Genomic DNA, 26,059 nt, shown 5'->3' on the forward strand with positions numbered 1-26,059 from the left:
CTCGTCCCCAGGGTCTGAGCGTGCTCCTCGGCGTCGTGGCGGGCGTGGGCGCCGGCATCGAGTTCGGATGGGGGAGGAAGCTCGGCGGGGACCCGACGGTGTACGGGCGGGACCCTGAGGGCACGGCGGCCACCACCATCTCCAACCCGAGCTTCAGGGACACGCGGAACGGCCACGCCAAGACGGGCAACCACGCCAAGACGGGCAGCCACGCAGGCCACGGAGGCCACCGCTCAAGCGGCCGCGTCCACCGCAACGCCAACGGGGTGGCCATGACGCACTTCAGCGGCCAGCCCTACATGCTCCCGGCCAACGGCACCAACGGCCACACGGCGCGCACCAACGGCGGCATGAAGCTGGCCTTTGACCCCAACAGGACGCCGCTGAGGTCATCCCTGAGGAAGCCCAAACCCGCGCCGCCAGAGGACGCCCCGGACGCCTCCCTCGGCATCCCGAACTTGGCCTACACGCAGTCCAGTCCGCCCGCCAAGAAGAAGGTCCGCATCCACACTCAGTCCACCTCCGTGTAGCGTGGCGTGGCCCTCCCGTGACCTGGGACCACCTGGGAATCTTCCTGGCCACCTGAGGACCTTCCGGGCCAACTGGAGACCTTCCGAGCCACCTGGAGACCCTCCTGGCTGGCTCTGCACGTGTCATGGCCGGCTGGTGACTCACTGAGGCCTGGAAACCTTTATAGCAAGTTGTGGATCCGTCTGGCCGGCCACACACTCTTGCCAGGTGGTGTTTATCGACCAATCAAAAGTCTTTCTGCCCTAAACTTGACTAATCTTACCTGCTGGGAAGGTTTGTGGCCAGACGAGGATTCTGTCTGGCCAGCTTGAAAATGTTGGCCAGTTGGTGACTTAATAATCTCACTGGCGACGCCTCCTGACTCAGCCAAGCAGCAGCAGCAGCTTGCTAGTCGGTGGCACTCGTGGTTGTCTCGCTGGCACGCCCCTTCCCTTAGTGCCACAGTGCCAGTGAGTGTTGAGTGCCTTACCTTGTGAGTCGTGTGCCAGAGTGGATGAACCCTCGTTGGCCTCTCCCGCGGCACCTCAGACTGGGAAACGAAGGAAAGGTGTGTGATGTGCACCTGGGAGACGTGGGAGTGCGTTTGGCTACCTGGGATGAAGAGGAGGGGAAGGAATGCAGGTGTACAGTGGCAGACACGAACTGGGTGACTTTCCTGCCGTGATGGAGATGTGAAAAGCTGGAAAAAAAAACACATGAACATACACCAACACGTCCACACATTCCTCCTCCTCCTCCCCTCCCTGCTCCTCTTCCTCCTACCCGATCTGGATGACCAATGATGGAGGAAGTAAGCGACACTTTCATGTGAAGGTTTTGTGTCTCAGAGGTTCTTTCTTTGTATATTCTGTTATAAACTCACTACCCATGTGATGACTCTTCCCGCGCTCGACACACGCCCGGTTTTGTGTACATTATGAAGGCCCCAGCAAGTCTAAGGCCTGGCTGGGGGCTGTGACGTGGAGGAAAATGTTGCAGAAATCTTTATATTTATCTCATATCCTTTATCTAGCATTTAGGTGTTGATATACTTTTTATTCCACTCTGTACGTGTGCCAAGGTATTTTGTAAAGGATGAAGGCGGCGTCCAGCACGGCGCCTTGAGGGAAGAAGGAATTGCTCTGAGTAACTTGGTTGAAATTGTTTGACACACACACACACACACACACACACACTGTACGTTTACTGACCCGGTGCTGAGGTATAGGAGCGACACACACACACACACACACACACAAGTACACGGTGTCACTCTATATTTTCTATCTGTGCCTCATATTAGAGAGAGAGAGAGAGAGAGAGAGAGAGAGAGAGAGAGAGAGAGAGAGAGAGTGTGTGTGTGTACGTGTGTGTGTGACGCAAGTGGTGGTGTGACAAAGCTTTAAAGACAACGACAGTCGGCGAGTGTTTTGCTGGACCTTCATAATGGCCTTGTTAGTTTGTTAGTTAGTTCGTTCGTTTATTCAGGAAGATTAATTAGTTAGCGAGTTTAGGTGTTTTGATTAGGCGAGTGTTATACCGCACCTGTGTTAGAACTGTTAGCAACACACACACACACACACACACACACACACACACACACACACACACACACACACACACACACTTCCTTTTTTTTGTTCTGTACTACTTTTTCTCTTATTTATCTTCTGCTTTATTTTCTAGTTATAACTGTTGCCTTTTCTCTTCTGTAGTTGTTGTACGAATGTCTTAATCTCATATCCGTGCTACCTCTCTGTTCTCTGTGTTGTTTTCCTTCGCTGTTTTCTATTGATTTCCATGTATATTTTCTCTTATTATCTCGTCCCTAGCATAAGTTGTTACGTTAGGTTCCTTCATTTTCTTCGTGTATTTTTTTTCTTTTTTATATTTTCTCCCGTTCCTTGTTTGTATTCCTCATGGTCATTCACCTTCCACACACACACACACACACACACACACACACACACACACACACACACCTTGTCCTTGTATCACTTTTAATCAATCAGTTATTTAGAGGTATACGCGAGCACAGGTGAGTCTGGCTGCACCGTCGGCTGTCGTTCTTTCCACTGGCAGAATCTTCCAATTGTAACTCATTCCGTCCACTTGTTGTGAATTATGAGAGGGAGAAACACTTCTTTTTGTTCCACAGTTCATATAATACCACAAGTTGTTCTGTATACCTCTTTGGTGTTCCGTGAGAGGCAAAACTACTTACCTGCACCATCAGTTGTCCTGCAGTTGTCTTTCCATGGTCGTTATAATTATCATATATCTATATTTTTCTTTGGATTTTTTTTTTTTATTGTATATGTCATCAGTTGTTTTGAGTGTGTGGATGTGTTAAGCAGCTCAGCGAGGAGTGGTCTACGTATAGCGCTGTATAACAGACTCCTCGGCATGACCACTCAGCAAAATAAGTATCTTCACACCTCCCATTCACCCCGAACCACCACATAACTGTACCGAAGCTCCATAAACACAGTCACGCAGTCAGTCGGTAGTTGGTAGTCCGTTAGTTGACCAATACTTAGCCAGCCAGTCAGTCCACACGTCAGTCACTCCAGACCAAGGGACGGAGCAAGATCCTTATTTCGCTGAGTGGTCTCCGTTGTCTCCTCCTCCGCCGCCTCCCGGGTAACGAAGTAGGTCCAGCCGTAGACAGCTTACCATAGCGTTCTTATTATACGTATTATTGTGAAAGGAAATAGCGAAGGAAAAGTGAAGTGCTAGCCTCAGTCTCATTCCGTTACCCCTTCCTTCACCAGTAAAATCTTTGGACGTGCTGTTAGAAGCTCCTCAGAATCACATTTCTCCTTTTGTTATTCATGTTCAAGACACGTTATTTGAAGTTATTAAGAAACTGGTATCTCTTCTTCCCATTTCCTTTTCAATATCCAACTTTCAGACATCCCCTTTGAAGCGGTTCCGAATTAAATACTCTTTTTCCTATTTCCTTTCGATAACTAACGTTTCAACTGGTATCTCTTCTTCCTATTTCCTCTTCAATATCCAACCTCTGGACATGCCCTTTGAAGCGGTTCCGAATTAAATACTCTTTTTCTTATTTCCTTTCGATAACTAACGTTTCAGACACTTCAAAGATCATCCAAATACGCTTCACTAAACGTTATTTGAAGTTATTAAGAAACTGGTATCTCTTCTTCCCATTTCCTCTTCAATAGCCAACCTCCACATGCTATTTTCAAGTATTTCCGAATTTAATACACTATATCTTATTTCCTTTCGATAGCTAACGTTTCAGACGCTTCAAAGATCATCCAAATACGCTTCACTAAACGGCCGGTTCAATAACAATAAATACCTGGCTCAAAGCGAGGCTGGCGGGGGTGGAGGCGAAACTACCATGGTGAATTTATAAGACTATTCTAATGAAATGCCGTAGGTTAAAGACTGTGACCTCGATGCAGAAATAAAGGTGTGGCCGCAGTGATAAAGATTATGTACTTTCTCTTCCCCTTGGACCAGGCGAATGATGACGATGATGGTAAGAGAAGAAACAAAATGAAAAGCCAATAGGGAGAGGAGAAAAGGGATAGATAGGAAGAGGAAAGAAGGAAAAGAGCAAGTAAAGTAAGATATAGGATGATAATTAATGAAAGAAGGCACAAAATGGACTAATCAGTAGGAAGAGGAGAAGAAATAGGGTGAGGAAAGGAAAATTAGAAGGAAAAAGAGTAAGGGATGTTGAATGATAGGACTATTATTATTATTATTATCATTATTATGCATTACTATTTATCCTTTTTCTTACTTTATTTTCCTACTGTTTTCCTGTTTCTATATCAATCTATATGTTGAGTGTACGTTCATATGTTACTCATTCTATTCTTTCTATTTTCTCTACTTCTTTATTTATCAGTCAACCTGCGCATTCAAGTCAAGGGTATGTCAAGCGATAAGTCAATCAGTCCGTCAGTCAGAGGTACGCTCAGTTTAGACAAGTGAGGAAGCAAGTATTTTCCACCATATGTTACTCTTTCCATTCTTTCTATTTTCTCTACTTCATTATTTATCAGTCAACCTGTGCATTCAAGTCTAGGGTATGTCAACCGATAAGTCCGTCAGTCAGAGGTACACTCAGTTCAGACAAGTGAGGAAGCAAGTATTTTCCACCATTTCCGGGGACTCCAGCATTACGTCAACAGTCTCAAGACCTTCACCTGCCTCATCACACGCGCCTCATCAGCTAAATTAAACACCTGCGCTCCGGCATACGTAAAAGAGAAGGAAAAAAGGTTAGTGTTATATTATGAAACGAAAGCATATCATCATTATTAGTACTGGAAGATTATTGAGGTCCATGAAAGGGCATTAAAGCGGGTATAAGATAGAAAGAAAGTAGCTTATGTCTTGTGTATACATGTAACTATGCGGCCGAGTAAGTATTCATTGTCGGTTATCGTACACGTGAACGACAGAGCAATTGTTACCAAGGTGAAAAGTATACTTATTCTTGTTGGGTTTCGCTGCACTTGTTGGATTTCACCGCATAACTTTATAACAAATTTTCCCTTGAGTGTTATTTATCTATATTCACTTACTTTTATCTTCATTTAGTTTCGTGTTCTAACTATCATTCAGAATTAAGAGGTCGATATATAACTACGAAACGGCAATTTTCATCCAGTTTCATCCGCTTCATCCAGTCAATAATTCACATATCGCGATTATAATAAGTCTTTCTATTATTATTCTATTATTTATTATCTAGTCTTTCTATATAAATCCTGCATAGCGCTTCCCAACCTCTGCAAATCATAGTAAATCCTGCCTAATGCATCCTAGTATTCTGAAATCACCACATAACGCGATTATAATTATCAAGTCTTTCTATTATTTATTATCTAGTGTTTCTATATAAATGCACAACGCTTCCCAACCTCTGCAAATCATAGTAAATCCTGCCTAATGCTTCCTAATATTCTGAAATCACCATGTAACGCGATTATAATTAAGTCTTTATATTTTTTATTATTCTATTATTTATTATCTATAGTCTTTCCATATAAATCCTGCACAGCGCTTCCCAACCTCTGCAAATCATAGTAAATCCTGCCTAATACTTCCTAATACTCTGAAATCACCACATAACGCGATTATAATTAAGTCTTTATATTTTTTTATTATTCTATTATTTATTATCTATAGTCTTTCCATATAAATCCTGCACAGCGCTTCCCAACCTCTACAAATCATAGTAAATCCTGTCTAATACTTCCTAATATTCTGAAATCACCACAAAATCCACCTTTACTTATCTTCAGCTACACATCAGAATACTACCACACGCATTGAACAATCTCGTTAGTGTGTCGTAAGGGAATCAGTCGGTCATCAGGCGAGGGACGCGTGAACCAATGACCTCTGCCTGTCCCTACCCCGCTCAAGGTCAGACCGCAGGACCCTCGATCCAGCCCGCGTCTGCTTTCCCCTGCAACCGTTCCCACACCCGTGATAGCGCGTCATAGGCAGGTAATTCAGGTGTTCCACGAGGGGTGAGTTGATATAGTGGCGTCTTAAGTGTATCCTGTAACTGCCCTTCAAACAGTCAAGGTCACGTATCCTGTAGGACCCTCCAACCCTCCTTCCTACCCACGCAACCACCTTCACAACCTATATTACGCATCCTAGGCAGATAACGTTGAAAAATTACCTGAGTTTAGATGTTATAATGGTGTTTATGTCCATTTTAACCATGTCCTTCAATTGTTCAAGATCCTGTGGGACTCTCCTACCCACGCAACCACCTTCACAACCTGTATTACGCATCCTAGGCAGATAACGTTGAAAAATTACATGAGTTTTGATGTTATAATGGTGTTTATGTCCATTTTAACCATGCCCTTCAATTGTTCAAGATCCTGTGGGACTCTCCTACCCACGCAACCACCTTCACAACCTGTATTACGCATCCTAGGCAGATAACCTTGAAAAATTACCTGAGTTTAGAAGTTATAATGATGTTTATGTCCATTTTAACCATGTCCTTCGGTTGTTCAAGATCCTGTGGGACTCTCCAACCTCCTTTCCTACCCTCGTGACGATCTTCACAGCCTAGGTTATGCGTCACAGCAGATAAGAAGTTTGAAGGTGTACGGGAGTTGAGGTTATATAATGATTTATTTTTACCCTGCCCTTCAGAACTCAAGGTCATCTATCGTGCAGTATCTTTCAAGCTCTTTAAACTCTCCTTCCTGCCCAAGCAACCGCCTCAAGCTGTTATATTACGCCTTATTTTCAAGTAACTAAGGAGATATCAGGTAACTTAGAGGTGTGTGTGTGTGTGTGTGTGTGTGTGTGTTCAGGTAATGCAGCTTTCAATGGGGAATCAATTACCACTTATCACCACAGCCTCCACAGCCCTGATAACACCTTCAGTAGGGATAGTTAAGGTGTGTTACGAAAGTTCATGTGTGTGTGTGTGTGTGTGTGTGTGTGTGTGTGTGTGTGTGTGTGTGTGTGTGTGTGTTCAGGTAATGCAGCTTTCAATGGGGAATCAATTACCACTTATCATCACCACCTCCACAGCCCTGATAACACCTTCAGTAGGGATAGTTAAGGTGTGTTACGAAAGTTCATGTGTGTGTCTGTGTATGTGTGTGTGTGTGTGTGTGTTCAGTTAAATGCAACTTTCAATGGGGACTCAATTACCACTTATCACCACCACCTCCACAGCCCTGATAACACCTTCAGTAGGGATAGTTAAGGTGTGTTACGAAAGTTCATGTGATGCGGTGATGTCTAAATGTAACCTCCAGTAACCTTGTGGCTCGGATGTTCGTTTTGATGCCCCTCTGATAGGCCTATTAATCCCCTTCCCTCACCGCCCTTCTGCATGACAACTTAGAAGAGGAATAGAAAGCATATCCAGCCCCGTCCTTTAATATCAAGTTACATTAAGTCTTGTAACGCCAGGAACTTCCCAGAATGATAAAATTTCAGTGTGTTTCGTGAAGGCTAAAATTAGTTCGTGCATGGGTTGAAACGTTCGTCCTGCAGGGTTGCCGCTGTGGTTAAGTAATAGAAGGTTAAGTACTTTTTAATGGTTGTATTAGTTAAGTACCTCTGGCATATGCTTAACTGTGCAAAGTCCGGTGAGCTGTTACATAGAAAATACCTAGAAAACGTTAATATGATAATAGTCGGTATCATTAGACTCTTTCGCCTCGCACATCACCTATTTCCAAAGGTCAAAGAATGGGTCAGTGGGGTTCTAGTGAGTGTTTCTTCAGGTTCACGGTACAGAGGAAGGGTCACACTACCACCAGGGTCATAAAACTACTAATGGAGATGCCCACAACTCCTACGAAAGCCTTGTCAATTATGTGTTCTTGGGCGGCGAAATGTCAAAAAATGATACGAGACTGATGAATTTGGAGGACATTTATATTAGATTAGCAAAAATGACGTCAAAATATACCTCGACCTCCATAAAATAGCTTGAAGTACACGAGTGAGATGGAAAAAATAAAATGTTTGCTCAACCTTGCATTCTCCTTTGGTGCAATTTAGCGTGATATCAAAACCCTCTTATCTCATTATCTCCGTATCATCTACTGACGTTAGCAGTGATACAAGGACTTTCCCTCTCTATTTATCTTCCCCTATCACCCCTGGGCTGCCTTCATTACTGTAAAAAAGAGGAAAAACGAAGGAAAAACCCTGGCAGCCCTGTTCTCAAGGATCAGCTGATGGGCGACCAGCTGGGTGTCACGTGGTGGAATTTGCGTTCTGGTCATGCTGTCAATGGCGTATCTAAGCCTACCAGCCGCCCTTATCCTGCCCCCACGAGGGTACAGAGCATGGCAATGGATGTCTGGCTCCCTCAGTGGCGGGGGTGGCGTGATAAATGGGTGGTGAGACTGATGACTGGTGGTGACTGAGTGTTGCTAGGAGGTCCCGTCTGGCCAGTCTCGGTCTCCCTCTCCTGTTGCTGACTGCTGAGCTCTGGGTCCCTGTCGCTGTCTGTCTCAGTGAGTTCAGTTAGTCAGCACACCTCTAACCAGCTCTCAAGGGGATTTAAGTGGTGAGAATTGATTGGTTTTGTCTGTAGGTAAAGATTCAGTGACTTCGATTTGCCTTATGTGATTTAAGTGGTGATACGAGGTCTGTTTTACTTATCCCCGTAACTTATATCAGCTCTCAAGGGGATTTAAGTGGTGATACGAGGTCTGTTTTACTTATTCCGTAACTTATATCAACTCTCAAGGGGATTTAAGTGGTGATACGAGGTCTGTTTTACTTATCCCCGTAACTTATATCAACTCTCAAGGGGATTTAAGTGGTGAGAGTAGATTAGTTTTGTCTGTAGGTAAAGAATCAGTGACTTCGATTTGCCTTATTTGATTTAAGTGGTGATACGAGGTCTGTTTTACTTATTCCGTAACTTATATCAACTCTCAAGGGGATTTAAGTGGTGAGAGTTGATTGGTTTTGTCTGTAGGTAAAGATTCAGTGACTGATTTGCCTTATTATGTGATTTAAGTGGTAATACAAGGTCTGTTTTACTTATCCCGTGTTTCTTTAGAGGTAACTTAAATCAGCTCTCAAGGGGATTTAAGTGGTGAGAAATAGATTAGGTAAGGATTCAGTAACTTCGATTTACCGTTTAACTCACTCAACGTACCGTATGTGATAATACAAGCAAAGTGGTAATGTCTTTTTTTACTTAATTCCGTGTTTCTTTTAAGGTAACTTATATCGGGGGGTTTAAGTGGTGAAATCAGGTTGGTTTTGACACTTTTGCATACACGAAGCAGTAGTATGTAGCTGCTTTTAAAGTCTCGCCTGTTGCCTCACTCAAGGACGTTTTATTATTGGTCCAAAAGTGATGTAACAGGTGCGAAGTCTGGTTTACCTATTCCGGGGTTTTATAAAGGTAAGTGACTTGTTTCTCGTAGCTAACATGTACAGCCAGGCCTGACACCACACTTCATTGACTGGGATTGAAGTGGTAGAACAAGATGTGAGTTACTTATTTCATGTGTTTTAAAAGGGTAACAGCGATTTCCCTCTTGTAGCTAACCTATACTGCCAGGCCTGTCACCACACTTCCTTGACTGGGATTGAAGTGGTAGATCAAGATGAGTTACTTATTCCCTGTGTTTTAAAAGGGTAGCAGTGATTTCCTTCTTAAGTAGCTAACAGGTACTGCCGGGCCTGTTACCACACTGTTTCCTGACTGGGATTGAAGTGGTAGATCAAGATGAGTTACTTATTCCCTGTGTTTTAAAAGGGTACCAGTGATTTCCCTCTTGTAGCTAACCTATACTGCCAGGCCTGTCACCACACTGTTCCTTGACTGGGATTGAAGTGGTAGATCAAGATGAGTTATTTATTCCCTGTGTTTTAAAAGGGTAACAGTGATTTCCTTCTTAAGTAGCTAACAGGTACTGCCAGGCCTGTTACCACACTGTTTCCTGACTGGGACTGAAGAGGTAAAACAAGATGAGTTATTTAATTATTCCCTGTGTTTTAAAAAGGTATCATTGATTTTCCTCTTGTAGCTAACCCATACTGCCAGGCCTGTCACCACACTGTTTCCTCGCCCAGACAGAAGTGTTAAAACGAGATGGCATTTAGTTAGTATTCCCTATTTCTCCATTTCTCTTTCACAGCAAACCCAAACTTCCAGTAGTGTAGTAATTCATCACATTGCTCCCTCACACATATTGAAGTGTTATGATGAATTGCGGTTTAGTCTTTACGTGGCTTAGACAACGGTGATCTGTCTCATCACACACACACAGAACAGTCTAGTAGTCATAGTAATTTAAGCTGCCAGGCCTGTCAATAGGGTCTTGCCAAGGTTTATTCATGGCTATTTAGTCTCTGTGATGCACCTCAGGGTCAGTCAAGGTGGTGGTTTGTGTGAGTCTTTGTCTTAAACTTAATACAAGGAACTTTTTGCATTATGTAATGGTGGTTAGTTTTTTTTATATAAGTTTGATTTTGTTCATTCAATATTTGGTGCCTTTTTAAACCAGTGATAATATTCTCTTCCTGTGGTAACCTTATTTTGATATGGTGGATTTTCTTTTCTTTGTAATTTAGTATGAAAAGTAAGGCTGCAGTGTTTGCTAGTCTCCATTAAGAATAGAAATTCGCTGAAACATTTCTCAGTCATAAAAAGAGAGAGAAAAAGCTTATCCTCTTACATCTGCCGGCTGGTGCATTGTTTCTTCTTTGTTATTTGGCATGGAAAAATAATGTGTTTGATAGTCCGTGCAGAATATAATAAAAAAATAACGTTTCTCAGTCATAGCAAGAGAGAAGAAAATAACATCTCATCCCTTTACAGACCCTAATTCACCAGGGGCAAGATGTCGGCCAAGAACAACATACTGCGCCTGGCCACCTACATGTGTCCGGGCATCCCCGTCGAGTATTATGAGTTCCTGGCCGAGTACCTTGAGCACCAGCTTGGCCTCCACACCGAGCTGCTCTACAGTTCACGCACCACAGGCCCAGACTCCGCTCGGGGGGACCAGGACCGCATCGACTTGGGTAAGTAAAGGGTTGGGGTCCTAACGGTTCTCTTTGGGTACTGTCAATAAATATGGTTTTGTATATACCCTATGGTTCTCTCAGGGTCTGAAGTTTTCTCTCCATGTCAGAGAGGTTTGCCAGTAAGCCATCTTCCTTGTACCATATAGTGGAACTTTTCAAAACATAGTTGAGTAAAAGAGTATTAGGAAGGAGGTTGAGGGCAGACAGTCAGCCAGAAAGGGACAAGGGTTAATCACAGATCCTTCCAAAGCTGTAAATCAAAGCTGGACTAACCATCAGTAATGCTTCAGGTCAACCTAGTAAGAGCCACTGTATTAATAATTTCTTAATGTAGTTTGTTTCAGTTAGAATACTCGTCAAACTTTTATTTGTCACAAGAAATGTTTGGTGTGCAGTTTCCAGTTTATATCAAAAGGTTGACCTAAAACATCCGCTATCACTGCATAGGAGCCTCTACATGCTGTATATATGGCACTTTAGTCTGTACTCTTCAGGTCATGGTTTTCTTAGTGAGTAAATCTGCTTCTCTGTCTCGGTTACGGGCAGAAAGTCCTTGAGTTTCTTTCCTAAATAATCTGTTGATGAGGACTGCCGGTGGTCTGGCTCCCCATCAAGTAGCTGACACTCACCCCATTTTCAGCTCTTGCTCACTGGCAGAGGGACAAGGGTCAACCACTTTGCTAAATAAATCCTCCTGAACTGATAAGTGTCAGGTGAGATTGTCCCTCCCCCTTCCATCCTTCCTTTTTACCTGTCACCCCCCCCCCCCACACCTCCCTTTTTTACATTCCCTTACATACTCTGTCTCTTGTAGCAGCGAAGTAGATATGCACATTGCTTTTGCTTAGGTAATTTGATTGCCTTCAATATCAAACCCTTGCAGTTTAATGCATCGTCACACACTGCCTGTCAGTTGATTTATCCGCACTTTGCTGAAGGAAAGGTTTTGGTAGCAGCACCTAGTCCCTGTAGTCAACATTTTGGTCTGTAGCTTTTGTGTTGCAGTATGGCAGTATTTTAACAGAAAAAAAGCTTTCCATCATGTAAAGTAAAGGTTGGAGGAAACACTGTTTGCTGTTTTGCCTTGACAATTTTGTCCCTTTGTCCTTTGAGCTTCTGTTGGGTGAGATGTACTTGTTGATGCTGAAACACTGGACTGACTGTGACATTTAGGTTACCAACAGTTTACCTTACACTCTAACCCAGACACCATGAATGACCCAACAGCAGGGGAAGGTGGACAGCTCTGTGGGAGTGTACAGGGACTCCCTTGGACCCAGGTCTAGCCAAGGCCAGCTGATACACCCTCTTCCATATTAGATGCATTTTAGTTATTATACATCCAGAGTTAACAAAACATTTATCACCACAGTAATGAATCCATCACAAGGTCCAGTATGTAAAAATATGCAAAAGTCCTGTATAGAGAGTTTTCGTCACCACATGATACGTCTGTGATATTAGGCAGCAAATGCATTCTAGATACTGAAAATAATCAGAGGATGAAGTTGATATCTAATGAAACCTTACTGAAAGACATGCCAGTGCCTGATACCTGCCATGTTTGATGCCTATAAGTTAGTGCTTGTGTGCGTGACTTCCTATCAGCACGATGCTGTCCTTGATCAGGTATTTAAAGTATAACCAAGCAAGGTAGCATTGACTCACAGACCCCTTTTGACACTACTTAAGGTGTCAAAGGGTGGCACTTCCTGTATATGGAATTTCACCTATTGGAACCCAGCTTTGGTGACCACTGAGGCATGTCATTCAAATACAATTAAATTTAAGCTTATGGTTGACTAGAAAAGTTTGTTTTCATGTGTCGGTGAATCACGGTCTCTGACTCCAGAAGACCGCTGCCACCACTGCCGCTGCAACAATTATTATAGGGCCCTGCTGTCTTGCCATTAGTGTGATGGTATATCTGTTGCTCATTACGTATGTGTAACTAGAAAACATGTAGCCATTGTGTCACTTTTTTGTATCACCATTGCACTACTTTCACTGCCACAGGTCTCTGGGTGGGGACCATGTAACCAGCACCCCCTCCACCCCCCCATCCTTTGTACACGGAAGTCATCTTCACAGTGGTTGAGTCACCTTTATTATAAGTTTACTATATTTCAGCCCATAAGTATGCAAGTAGAGCAATGATCCTGTGTCAGTCTCTGTAAAATACAGCAGATTGTTCCTAAATAATGTGTTAACTTTCTCTTTAAATTAAATCTGCTTTGCCTGTCTCAGCCTTTGTGTCCACGGTGGCCTACCTAGAGAAATACAAGTCCAACACTAGTGACTTCCAGCTCCTGCCCGTCGGGGCGGAGACGCTGCACCCCACCAAGGGCCCCGTGCTGGGCTACTACTCAGACATCGTGGTGCACAGAGATGTCAGGTGAGCAACTTTTATGTTTTATTTTTTGTCTTTATGGCAGTTACTGAAAGATATATTAATGAAAAACTGGTCCATTAAACGTGTCGGGGAGTTTTTCTGATTCTTCTATAGCCAGAGTGAAGTTAACAGCTAAAAGGGGTAAAGGAAAGTAGCTCAGACAATTTACAGTCATGCGTTACTCTTGCAGTTATGTGTTAAGGCCTTGCTGCAGTGTGTGAAATGCTGTCAAGTAGTGTGTTTACTAACCTGACTGTCAACTTGCCTCTACCAGGGATAGGGTGAAGGAGTTTTATGACATCCGAGGCTGCAAGTTCGTCCATGCTCGGCAGAACTCCCTGGCCAGCAACAGACTGGTCCTGCGTATGCTGAAGCAGATGGGGGAAGATGCCTCCTTTTTCTCAAACATACAAGGTCTTGCTTCTTTCTTTTATTTTTGCTACAAGTTTGCCTGTCACGTAGGATCATTTCAGACATTTTGTAGCTCTTCTTAGAGTAATTAACTAGTGATTGGTTTTCTCTGCAGATATATTTGTATGTAATTTTTTTATGGTCTCATCATTAGACATACTCATTTCATCCCCTCATGTTATTTGTCTCAATCATCCTTTCATAATGAATTTAGTTTAGTAGTAAGTTTTTTTTTTTTTTTTTTCCATTAAATATACTACCCCTCTAGGTGATATAGTTAATGTTGTGGCACCTCATAACCTTTATTTTTTTATCCTGTCATCATTAAGTGGTTATACTTCCTACTTTTCGTTTCCTTAAAATTTTCGTCTCGTCCTCATCATTTCGTTGACATGGTGTAGCCCTGTAACTTTCCCATCACTCCCACAGCCTCCGGGGACCACATGAATTCAATCGAGATGGTTGTGTCCAAGAAAGCCGAGGTGGCAGTGGTGGACTCCCTGTCTTTGGCCAACTACCTCACGCGCCACTACTACCAGGAGTCAGAGTTGCATCTCCATACGTCTTGGGGCCCCCTCCCGCCCCACCCCATCGTTGTCAACACAAAACTTCCAGGTAAGACTTGCTGTGTAAAACGGAAACCCTATCCCAGTTGATATCACAGGGTTTTCTGTTGCTGTTAAGAACTGGGAAAATGCAATATTTTCCAATTTTTCTTATTCATTTTTTTCTGCATATATGCAGTTTAATTCAGGGTCAGGTGTTGGCTTCAAATTTCAGCCTCAAGCACAACACTCAATTCATAAACAAGTTTTACTTTTGAGTAACTTACACTTATGACTTCCAGGTTTCTGAAAACCCTTCCCTCTTAGTTCATAAAATTAAGGTTCTACTGTAATTTCATAATGATCAACAAATGATAGCATCAGGTAGACAAATAGAGCCCAATAATAATGATGATAATAACTGACAATAAAAGTGGGCATAGGTCTTCTTCAAGAGACCTTGTATATTCCTCTATTAATAATTAATGGTTCGTGTTTCAGCTGCTTTAAGGCAGAGGATAGAAGACGCATTACTGAACCTGCACACCAAACCTGAGTGGATGAAGACACTGGCCGGCTTCAGCATCACGGGTTTCCAGAACACATCCTTTGACAACTACCTCGAGGCCATAGACATCCTAGAGGCTACCAAGTCACTCAGCTTTGGCATTACCTACTATTAATTCTTACCCAGAATAGTTCATAAGTTTGAGTTGGCCCAGTAAGATAACTTTTATACTCCTCAACGCTTGGTGAACATGAGGCTCCCTGGGGCGGTGTTCCCCCTGCACTGTGTCAAGGTTTCTGAAGTCTTCCTCAGGGTGATTGACAGAGGTCAAGTTTGCCATTTCACACACACCATTCCGGTCAGTATTCTCATTGGGAACAAGACACTTTTCTTTGTTTTGACACTAATTTTTAAGCTTCAGCGCAAATCTCTTTAGTTCATTTTTTGTTAGCGCTAATTGGAATGATGAGCAGAAATTGACAAACATACCAAAAGATGTTAGCTTAACTGAAATAAAGCACAAACAGTAGAATAAAATAGGTGTCCTCTGGCAATCACCTTGTGCCTATGGATTATAAATAAGTAACCATTGGAAGGGCAAGGAAACTAAGCACTTATAAAAAACACTTTGGTGAATTTTTCTTCAGGATCAGTATTTGTGCACCGGGCATTGGTTAGGTTTGTATTAAAAGTGGTCTTCCGTACAAACTAGAAAGTTTGCCCTCAGTGTTACATGCATTTATCAAGTGACCTTATGGAAGGTAATGTTTTAACTCAAAATGTACAAGTATTCCTTCAGCTTTGTGATCATTAACATGTTTATTTTATTGTGTGTTCACCTTATTAATGCCTATTGTAACTTTATGTTAACTGTCTGTCTTCTTTGTCAAGGAACATCCCACTTTTAACAATGCATGGAATGGTGAACACTCTTAGCCTGGCCACACTCAAGCAAAATGTAGATAACCAAGTGTTTTATCAATATTTTCCTGAGCCTAGCCACACTCATATGATGTTCTAGCATAGAATATTAGCCCCATTCCCTGTAAAGTGCGTTGTTCCAGATTGAAGAACAAGAAAACATGTAAAATAGACTGTCCGGTAAAACAAGAGATGTGCCAATACCAATCCTAACAAATGGCTGATATTTTACCAACAGATACTTTTATATTTTGATTGCATATGTTAAATTATAGAAGTATAGATTATATGAGTTATGACATAATGTTACATGCAACTTTTATCGTAAGTTCATGATCATCTGTATTGTAACATTATGGAAGTATAAATAATATCACTATTACATGTAGCTTTATATAGAAGTACAGATTGTATGATATTGTTAAACATGTATCATAAATTCATAATCATCTGCATCTGTAGTGATATTTTCACCTTTCTGATACTGTCTGCACATCTCCACTTCAAGCACTAATAAAGTGGACACACAATCATATCAAATTAAAGATATGTAGTATTTTGCACTATTATCAGTTAAGATTTATAATTTTGGCTTCACTAACCAGGATATAATGCTCATATGAAGAGGCAGTTCCATATCACCTAATAAGATAACTAAGGTAGGCTTACTGTTTACAAGCCCTGGTGTCACCTGACAAGTACAGTTTGGTGTTGTTTCACTGTAAGGATCTTCACACAATGCAGGACTTGAATCTGTGTGTAAATAGAAGGCAGCAATGAGCCTGTTTGTTCCTCTGGCTGGAAGAGGAAAGGCAATATTTCTTCTGGTTCTCTAAAAGAGTGAGGCAAAGTACCATAATAATTTAAATGATTTTTCATTAAAGCATAGTAGAGAAAATGTCAATTACCTTATATTACTTGCTATACAAAGCCATTGCAGAAAAAATTTGGCTATTCCATATTCTTCCCAACATCCTTCTATCAAGTTGATGCAAGGATGAGTAAAGTATGATCCATACTAATGGCAGGAAGAAAAGGAGTAGCCAGGTTTTCCCTACAATGGCTTCGTATTACAAGAAATGAGATGACATTTTCTCCTCTACTACATTTTCATAAATTATTTAAATGAAATATGGGATTGCCTCAGCTCTTTTATAAATGCAAAGGAGGCACTGCCTTCCCCTCTGCTAGTCACAAGCACAGTACTCCCTTCAACTTAACTACAGTTTGTAAAGTCCCCCCTGAATTAAAACTGTAGGATTTTAATAAATTATGAATTAATCTGTCACTATTGTTATCCTCCAAAATATGCCAAAACTGAGATGCAAATGCATACACATCACCAACCCTAATCAAGATCATACCCATCCCTGCCTAAAAAACAAACATTATTGAACAAAGTAAAGAACCTTCGCCCCCAAGAAAAGTGTGGACCCATTGGAGGCGTAGTGGACACTGTTGTCCTTGAGTGTGAGGGAGACCTGCTCACACAGCTCCTCCAGGCCCTGCAGCGGCCCAGAGAGGGTGGGAATGCTGCGTGGGCCCACCAGGGGGTCCTTGAACTTGTGGACGGAGACCTTCATGGAGGGCTTGATGGCTCGCTCTTGTCGCTTGAGCCTTGTGATCAAGGCAGCCACTGTGTCGCCCTCGTACACTGGCAGACAGCACTGGAAGAGGCCGGCGTGAGGCTGAGGGTTGAGCAGGGTGATGGGGAGGCTCGGCGCCGTGGTGAAGGTGATGAACGGCTCCCCGGGCACCACCTCCTCCTGGGTCCTCTCATTGTCACAGTCCTCCGTCCAGCCCACCGTCAGCCCCTCAAGGTCCAGAGTCCCTCGCACGTAGTCGATGTTCTCCTCCAGGACACTTCGCTCATCAAAGTCTATGGTGTCCTTGAGCGCCTTCTCTCCCAAGGTGGTCATCCTCTCCCGCACGGCTTGGGCAAACGGCATCACCTTCTTCATGTACTTCTTCAGGGCCGGGTTGGCACCGAGGGCCTTGCTGAGTGTCTTGTTATCCGGGAGACTGTTGTTGTTAGCCTTGTACTGCTCCTGCATGGTGGCCAGGATGATGCTCTGCCACTTGGGGAATGTCTTGGCAATCCAGATGATGCCGTGTGAAGGAACCTGGGGGGTGGTGGGTGTCTCTCCCTTCTTAGGCTTGCCAGGGGCCATGTGGGACTTCAGACGGAGACGGAAGCGGTGGGAAGCCTCGGCAAGGTACTCCGAGGACTGCACCAGTGTGAGGTCTGGCTCCTCAATGACAGGCCAGCTGGAGTGAAGGATTGACTCTTTGTTGCCAAGGATTTTTTGCCATATGTAATCACAGATGTGAGGACAGACAGGGGACAGTATGATGACCTGTGTTGTAAGATATCGCTGGACATTATTCCAGTGTAGGCCACCCTGAACCTGTGCTCTCTCACGATACTGGTGGAACAAGTTACTGTACTCAAAGAAGCCGGTGCGAAGAGCCTCCTTAAACATCAAGTTCTTGTAATGCTCGTCCGTCTCCTTGATCTTGAGGTTCATTTCCGCCATGAACATCCTGTCGTTAACACTGTATGTGGAGCCGGTGCGCATTGAAGCCTTCTCCGCCTGCATCTCCTTCACTAGCTCAACAAATGTCCACAGCCTGAGGACTGCAGAGTCAGCCACCTGAGTCTCAAAGTTTGCATCCTCTATAGAGTCTCCTGAGTTGGCCAGTGCCAGCCTCGTTCCATCAGCCCCAAAGGTGTCAAGCGCACCAGACAGGGTTAGGAAGTTCCCAGTTGACTTTGACATCTTTTCTGAGTTCAAGAGGAGGTGGCCATTTGCCCTGACAGACTGAGGCCACTTGTCAGGCTGGGTGGGCCAAATAGCTGTGTGGTTGTACAGGTAGTATGTCAAGTGGTTGGGCACCAGGTCTTTGCCCGATGCTCTCAGATCCACTGGGTACCAAAAGCCAAATTCTTGCCTCATCTTCTCCAGGCCCTCCTTCTTTATGGTTGTCTTGGGTGGTTTGTTGGTCTGGTGGAAAATATAATCCCACACCTCAGGCGTCATCTCGGTCGCAGTGATGCCAAACTCTCCCTTCTCCTGGCCGTACACGTCAGGATGCAGGATGTGTGCCACTGTGTAGTAAGCCATGTAGATAGTGGAGTCGGACAAGGACTCAATCACCCACTTCTCGTCCCAGGGTAAGTAGGTTCCGAGACCGTAAGTTCTGGAGCATGCATGGCCTTTGAGCCAGTCCAGAGTGGCCTCAAAGTTGCGTCTGACTTCCTCGTGGTACGTCTCCATAGCGTCGAGATTCTTCTGTGCCTTGGCCCTCCACTCTGGCTTGCCGTATTCAAGGTACCACTGGTCACACAGCGCCACCACACACTCGTCACCTGACCGGGAGATGATCTGCTTCTCCGGCTCCTGGTACACCATCGCCTCCTTGCTCTTGACCAGCTTCTCCTGTATTGCCTTCTTGATGTCCTGGACCTTCTTGCCTTTGAACTCCCCCACGATGAGCGTCCCCTCGTAGAACCCTCGCAGGTACACCTTCTCCTTGGCCTCCACCAGCTTGTCCTTGTCATTCTGCGACTTGATCCCCATCATCTGGCAGACTGCCGGGGCGCTCAGAGTGCCGTACTCAGGCACGTCGATGATAGGCACTGGCTCAACGTTGACCATCTCCTCTGTGATGCCGTACTTCTCCCTCAAGGCTGGCTTGTTCTTGAGGTCAACGAGTGCGGCAAAGTCGTCAGGAGCATCAGAAGGCACGGAGGTCACTACCCCAGTGCCCTTGTCTTCCTTGACGGTGAGCATGGGCAGCGTGTAGATGGTCTTGTAGCTGGTGAGGGGAGCCGCTAGCTTGAGTCCCATCAGCTCATGTCCTTTCAGCTCAAGGATTGGCTTGACCTCGTTTTCAACACTCAGCATCCCCTGGTAGGCCATGTTTCTGGCGGCCCTGCGTGTGCACACCACCACTTCCTTCTCCTTGGTCTCCACTGCTACGTAGGTCACGTCTGGGCCAAGCCAGCAGTTGGTCTGGCCGTACATAGTCTCAGGCCTTAGAGTGGCTGCTACGAGGAACACTGGTCTAGAGGCGAGGCTCTTGAGTTTGCCGGTCAGCTCCAGGGCTTTCATTTTGATGAGGGTGTATTCCTGTGGACCTACTCCCTCCCCTGATGACCTGTCGTGGTCCATGCAGGGCTGGCCGTCCTTTGGAGAGTAAATGGTGTGCCTGGAAACAAACCAATGTGTTAACCTCACAGCCACCACAGTCAAGCATTCCATGATTTTAACCACTCATGCTGAACAAGACACCTCTCATAACGCTGCTCTAATACTGGCAACAAAGATAATTCCATAACAACCTTCCTCTCCACCCAACCAACCCAACTCACCTCTTGCCAAACTGTATCTTGTTTCTCTCCTTGAGGCGGATGAACTGCCACCGCACGAAGGCATCATAATAAGGGTTGCGGTCGGTGGTGATGAAGGAGCGCCGCCAGTCTGTGTGCAGGCCCAGACGCTTGAGGTCGGAGATGCAGTGCGGCGGGAAGTAGCGCAGCCAGTGGTCCTCGTCGGTGAACTGTCCAATCTCACTGTCCTGCAGACCAAGACTCCGCATGATCTGCCACTGGTATTTCATCCCTCCAGTCTTGGCTGCGGCCTTGCTCTGTGACGGGAAGAATAAAGATAAGAGGAGAACGAAAGGAAGAAACGAAATTAAATATACATACATATCATTCCACAGTCAACTCACAGTATTCATCTATTTACCTAGAAAAAAAAAATAATATAAATTACACACATACTCTAGCAGTAAAAAAGTAAAGGGGGATAAACATCAAAATAAATATCAATTACATACACTAACAGTAAAACACTAAAGGGAAAAAGACACCCAAGTAAACATAAATTACACACACATACTCTCTCTATCCCTTACCTTCTTTCCCTTTGATTTATCCTTGATGGTCACCTCCTGCACCTCCTCCTCCTCTTCCTCCTCATCAGGGAACTTTGGAGGACACCCGAAGTCAGCAACCTCTCGCTTTAGCTTGTCCGCACTCGCCTTGATCGGCATTCCTGTACAAGTTGTAAAAATTATTTGGGCTCGAATAGGACTTTTCATTATTATTATTTTTTTTTTTACAACAAAGGAGACAGCTCAAGGGCACACAAAAAAAAGGAAACAATAAATAAAAAAAAAAGCCCGCTACTCACTGCTCCTAAAAAAAGAATCAAGAGGTGGCCGAAAGAGAGGTCAATTACTGCTCACCAAGGTATTATAAACCAAACAAGAGGATCCACAGCTTAATAAATGATGCTCTGTAAAGCCATTGTTGCCACTAATCTCCCTAATGTTCATGAGAATTAAACACGAGGAAGTGTCTTTGGCGTTTAAAGTTCTCTCTCTATTATAAAAGTGTAATGTAAAAAATTTCCTCACACTCCTTGCTTCTCATTGATGTACTCCATTTCTCTTTTACGACTTAATCTTTCTGCGTTTGTTCCTTCTTCACTTCTGTCCCTCCCTTCTTCCCTGTTGTACTCCTTTCCTTCCCTTCCTCCCTCGGTTCATTGTTTTCTCATTTCCCTTTCATCCTCTGTCCTTTTTTTCCTCCTCCCTTAATTCGATTCTACCCTTTTCCTCACTCCTTCCCCTTTACTTCTTTTCTCTCTTCCTGTAAAGGCATCACCACCACAGACATCAGGAAGACAGGAGTGATAGACTAAACTAACCATCCAGAGTCCAGACATGTCAAGTTGCAAACAAGAATTATAGATCCACCATACTCAAGACTCGCTCTGACAGTGAGTCCTCTTTCTGTGTGACAAGGCATATTAAGTAAGAGAAAAGAGGGTCGGGAACGGAGAAAGGAGTGTAGGATAAGCTGGAAGGGGAAGAGGGGAAGGATAAGAGGAGGATATAGGGTGAGGAAGGGAGAGAAGAGAAGGGTAATTTTGGGGGGAGGAGAAAAGATAGTAGGAGAATGGAGGATGAGGAAGGGAGAGAAAGGAGTGGAGGAAAAACTAGCGGGGAGGAGGATGGAAGGTAAAGAATGAAGGAAGAACTGACCGGGAGGAGAGGATAGTAGGAGAATGGAGGGTAAGGGAGAGGGACAATGGAGTAGGGGATGAAATGGGGGAGGAGAGAAAACAACCCATGATAAAAGGAGTATGCAGCATGGAAAAACTGCATGGAAATTATGTAGGAAAGAGGAAAAAACTACCATTACTGCTACCACTAACCGGGCGATAAAAGCGGACAAGGAAAGGACTTAACATTATTACGACAAAGAGTAATATCTTAGTTGCTGGTTGGATTCAAAATACTTGTCTAATCTATTCTTGAAGGCCGTAACTGTTGTACTATCAACATCACAGGGTAGAGAGTTCCAAACATTAACAACTCGATTGAAGAAGAAGTGTTTAGCTTCGTGCGACGAGAATCTTTTACCACTTATCTTCAAATTGTGATTTCTTCTTGTTCTATTTGATCGATCAATTGTAAAGTAATCTTCTGCATTAATATCGCTGAAGGAGAGGGGACGATTGGGGACAAAGGAGAAGGGACGAAGGAGAGGGGACGATAGGGAGTAGGGGATGTGCTGGTGGGGGAGGAGAGAAAACAACCCATAATAATTGGAGTTACCGAGTTACAAAAAAAAATTAAAGAATGGTGGATCAACTGATTTGTTTGTGGATGATCAATTACATATTTTCCCTGAGGCAGAAGCAAGAACCTATGAGTCCAATTAGCTATTTCTCAACACCTCAGCATGCCTTAAAACCTCTATAAAGCTGAACATTTTCTGTGACTGGGGTAAAGATAAACCTAAGTAAGGGATCAAAATAATCTATCTGCTAATGCCCTGGATCAGAGATAAGACGGATCTGCGTGCTCACAAGTCCACAATCTTGAATTAGCACTGTGTATCAACTTAACAAATATAAATAAGTTAATAAGTAAATGAATGTGCTAATATATATTTCATAATACTGGAAATGACACACAGGAGGAAGTAAAAATGAATGCAACATCTTAACCCAGTAGCAGCGATGGGCCAAATTTGTGTCTTTACCGTGTAGCAGCGACGGGCCAAATTTGTGTCTTTACCGTGTAGCAGCGACGGGCCAAATTTGTGCCATGATTTAACCCCCCCAAATAGATGATACATAATCTGATCACAAATGCTTTGATATATATTATGAAATCGTTTGTGTGAGGGGTGATTTTTTCTCATTTTTCTCGCTTAGAGGGACCATTAAGAAACATGATCCCCGCTGCTACCGGGTTAATAAAAAAATAAAAGGAGATAGCAGTATGTCTTGCAGTGCACAAAAAAACAGTACACTAGACAAAGAATAAAAAAAGGTACCTGTGCAGTGAAGGCCGAAGGGGAACAGACACTTCTTGCCCTTCAGGCGATGGTAGCCCACGGCAAACTGCAACACACACGAAAGTCAAACTGTAATGTAACTAATAAAGGAGAAAACTGAGATAACTTTAACATGATCCCAAACAAATGGAAATGGATGAATGAAAAAAGATGAAAAACAATGATGAAAAAAAATGAATGAATGAATACTAATGAAAAAAATGAATGAGTGACTTATAATGCATAATAAATGGTGAAAATAAAAAGATGAAAAAATAATAAGTGGACAGGTTTGGCCTTCACCTCACAAATGAAAAGGATGAAAAACAATAGTGAAAAAATGAATGAATGAATAATAATGAGAAACAAATGATAAAAAAAAATAAATAATGAGTGGACAGGTTTGCCCCTCACCTCACAAATGAAAAAGATGAAAAACAAGTGAAAAAAATGAATGAATGAATAATGAAAAAGATGAATAAGTGAATAATAATGAATAATAAATGGTGAAGTTTGCCCCTCACCTCGCACTTGCTGAGGGTGAAGGTGTGGCCCAGGTGGAGTCTGCCATTCATGTAGGGGAACGGGAAGGTGGCCAGGTACTTCTCAGATGTCCCCTTGGCCGGCGCATCCTCCTCAAACACCTTGGCCTCCTCCCAGAGCTGCTGCATCTGCTGCTCCACCGACTGCAGCTCCAGCATCTTCTTGCGTGACATCTGAGAGGTGGCAAACAAGCCTTACTTTTCTGGTTATCTAAATATGGATGGTGAAGGTTGACTAAAGGTAGGGGAAGGTAAAGTTTATAGTGAGGCTGTGTATGAGCAGCATAGTAAAGACAAAATCAGAGCACTGAATGAAGACACATATACCTGTCCACCTGTCTGAAACTCGGCTGTGTTAACCAAGTAGTTCAGCGGTGATGGGTTACTGTCCATTAGATTTTGGTGGAGTACGGTACTGTTAGTTTAGTGGTGGAGAGGACTACCATCTTGAACTGGGTGTACTTCAGAAAAATTACCCAGTTTTTAGCAGCAATAGTTTACTACCCATTAGGTTAAGAGTTCTCTTAGTCAAACAGAACATGGCATGGTAGGGTACAAGTTCAATGGATGGATGTAATTCTGATATTTACCAGTTGCTTTTAGTGGCAAAAATGGGAGAAGTTAAACTAAACAAATCTGACAAACATTACCGTCATCCTGCAAAAATAGGCAGTGCAGCAGACACAGAGACAGCCCAACCCTCACCCACACCCAAGCAATGAACACTGAGCTGATTAGACGCTACATATGTTATCAGCTGACCAAGATATGAATGCCAGAAGCCTCCATGTGCCTTACCCAGGTGAGGAAGGAATGTAAAGGTAAGAGGAAGATTCAGGGGATAATTAAGAAAGAGTTTATATCCTGCATTGCACATAAAACAAAACTATGGAATCAGCTAACCCATGCAAGTGTCAGAATCCACTCTGTCTTGCCAGGTGAGTAAAGAATATAAGAGCCCATATATTGCAGCCAGACCACTAAATAAGTTGAAATAACCCACAAGTATGGAAGCTATGAAACACAAAGGGAAAACTAGTGTGTCCTAGATGTTAAAATTGCCACATGTTCCCTTCCTCTGCAGCAACACATGACGAGACAACACAAGAGCCCACATATTGCAGCCAGACCACTGAGTAAGTTGAAATAACCCACAAGTATGGAATCTATGAAACACATACAGGGAAAACTAGTGTGTCCTAGATGTTAAAATTGCCACATGTTCCCTTCCTCTACAGCAACACATGATGAGACAACACAAGAGCCCATATATTGCAGCCAGACCACTAAATACCTTCCTGGAAGTAAATGAGGCATGAAACACATATGCAAAAAGGGTTCATCTTAAGGATCACCACTCCAAACCAATATTCGTAGTAATTTAGCACATGAAGGAATTATCATCATGCATTTTCATATACGTTTTACCTTGGGGAGGGGCCAGGGGGGCAAGCCTTGTTAATTATTAAGTTGGGTGGCTTAACCTGAGGAAATATGCATTCTCAAACAGGGTGATGAACAACAGGAACAGTCTCTCTGACACCGTGGTGAGAAAAATGAACAAAAAATCCAATTGGAAACCTTTGGAGAGGAGGTTTGACAGGTTTTGGAAAAAGAACAAAAATCCAATTATTATCTAGTAAAAAAATAACGTCCACCACCACACATGGCCACAACATAGTAGACCGGCGTATCTGCAACACATGGACACAACATAGCACAGGCGTATTTATAAGTAACACATGGCCACAACATATCACAGGCGTATTTATAAGTAACACATGGCCACAACATATCACAGGCGTATTTATAAGTAACACATGGCCACAACAACATAGGCGTAGCTGCAACACATGGCCCCACAGCACACCGTCAGCCCCAACACATGTCACCGTACCAGCCCGTTATATCACCCTGAAAAGTCCTTCCAGCCTTACCGTGGTGTTGTTAAAGGCTCCAAGGGTTTATTTAAGCAGTGGCACGGTCCGGGGCGCCCAAAACACCTCCTGAGCGTGAAAGGAAGGAGTGTGTTGTCACCTCCTCCCCGGCGTCCTTGATCTTGATGTCACAGGTGCCTTGAGATTTCTCGCTCTTGCTCTTGCTGTACAGGCCTTCATATCGACACAACCTGTAAGAAATAAAGACAAAACCAGCACTGCCCATTACAAATCTTCCTATTCACAATTTCTTGCACACTCACATCTTTTCCAAAAATGTCACTGATGAGTCTGGGTCTGAGTCTGAGTTACCTGATTATCGTACTCAGCGCATTGTATTTTACGGTTTCTGGCACATAGCTATCATAATTAGACATCAGTAATTAGCATTTTG

At 43.5% G+C, this 26,059-nt stretch overlaps 3 protein-coding genes across 21 annotated transcripts in view; 2 read left to right on the forward strand and 1 right to left on the reverse strand.

Moving 5' to 3' along the window:
• Positions 1 to 3,976, forward strand: part of LOC126983309 (uncharacterized) — a 60,617-nt gene extending 56,641 nt beyond the window's left edge. For all 7 annotated transcript variants that reach the window (XM_050835985.1, XM_050835989.1, XM_050835986.1 and 4 more), the window contains exon 6: positions 12 to 3,976. In XM_050835985.1, coding sequence (XP_050691942.1) covers positions 12 to 530 — 519 coding nt within the window. In that variant the 3' untranslated portion in view covers positions 531 to 3,976. The remainder of the gene's footprint in view (positions 1 to 11) is intronic.
• Positions 933 to 17,107, forward strand: LOC126983311 (uncharacterized). Of its 12 annotated transcripts, none has more exons than XM_050836000.1 (6): positions 933 to 1,078; positions 10,841 to 11,046; positions 13,297 to 13,444; positions 13,716 to 13,855; positions 14,282 to 14,467; positions 14,899 to 17,107. In XM_050836000.1, the coding sequence occupies exons 2-6, from the start codon at positions 10,863 to 10,865 to the stop codon at positions 15,078 to 15,080; spliced, it is 840 nt and encodes a 279-aa protein (XP_050691957.1). In that variant the 5' UTR covers positions 933 to 1,078; positions 10,841 to 10,862; the 3' UTR covers positions 15,081 to 17,107. The 12 variants fall into 12 exon arrangements, with proteins under 12 accessions (XP_050691957.1, XP_050691953.1, XP_050691955.1 ...); XM_050835996.1 differs by lacking the exon at positions 933 to 1,078 and adding an exon at positions 4,632 to 4,771 and having other exon boundaries at positions 10,839 to 11,046; XM_050835998.1 differs by lacking the exon at positions 933 to 1,078 and adding an exon at positions 4,666 to 4,775.
• LOC126983308 (leucine--tRNA ligase, cytoplasmic-like) lies at positions 15,520 to 25,832 on the reverse strand. 2 transcript variants are annotated; one of them, XM_050835983.1, is made up of 6 exons: positions 25,666 to 25,832; positions 23,711 to 23,902; positions 23,187 to 23,253; positions 20,750 to 20,889; positions 20,202 to 20,476; positions 15,520 to 20,038 (listed from the first exon to the last, which is right to left on the reverse strand). In XM_050835983.1, the coding sequence occupies exons 2-6, from the start codon at positions 23,900 to 23,902 to the stop codon at positions 17,215 to 17,217; spliced, it is 3,498 nt and encodes a 1,165-aa protein (XP_050691940.1). In that variant the 5' UTR covers positions 25,666 to 25,832; the 3' UTR covers positions 15,520 to 17,214. The 2 variants fall into 2 exon arrangements, with proteins under 2 accessions (XP_050691940.1, XP_050691939.1); XM_050835982.1 differs by lacking the exon at positions 25,666 to 25,832 and adding an exon at positions 24,379 to 24,481.
• Positions 25,833 to 26,059: the final 227 nt, after the last annotated feature.

This window comes from Eriocheir sinensis, chromosome 53, assembly GCF_024679095.1.
Source record: "Eriocheir sinensis breed Jianghai 21 chromosome 53, ASM2467909v1, whole genome shotgun sequence".
Classification (NCBI taxonomy): domain Eukaryota; kingdom Metazoa; phylum Arthropoda; class Malacostraca; order Decapoda; family Varunidae; genus Eriocheir; species Eriocheir sinensis.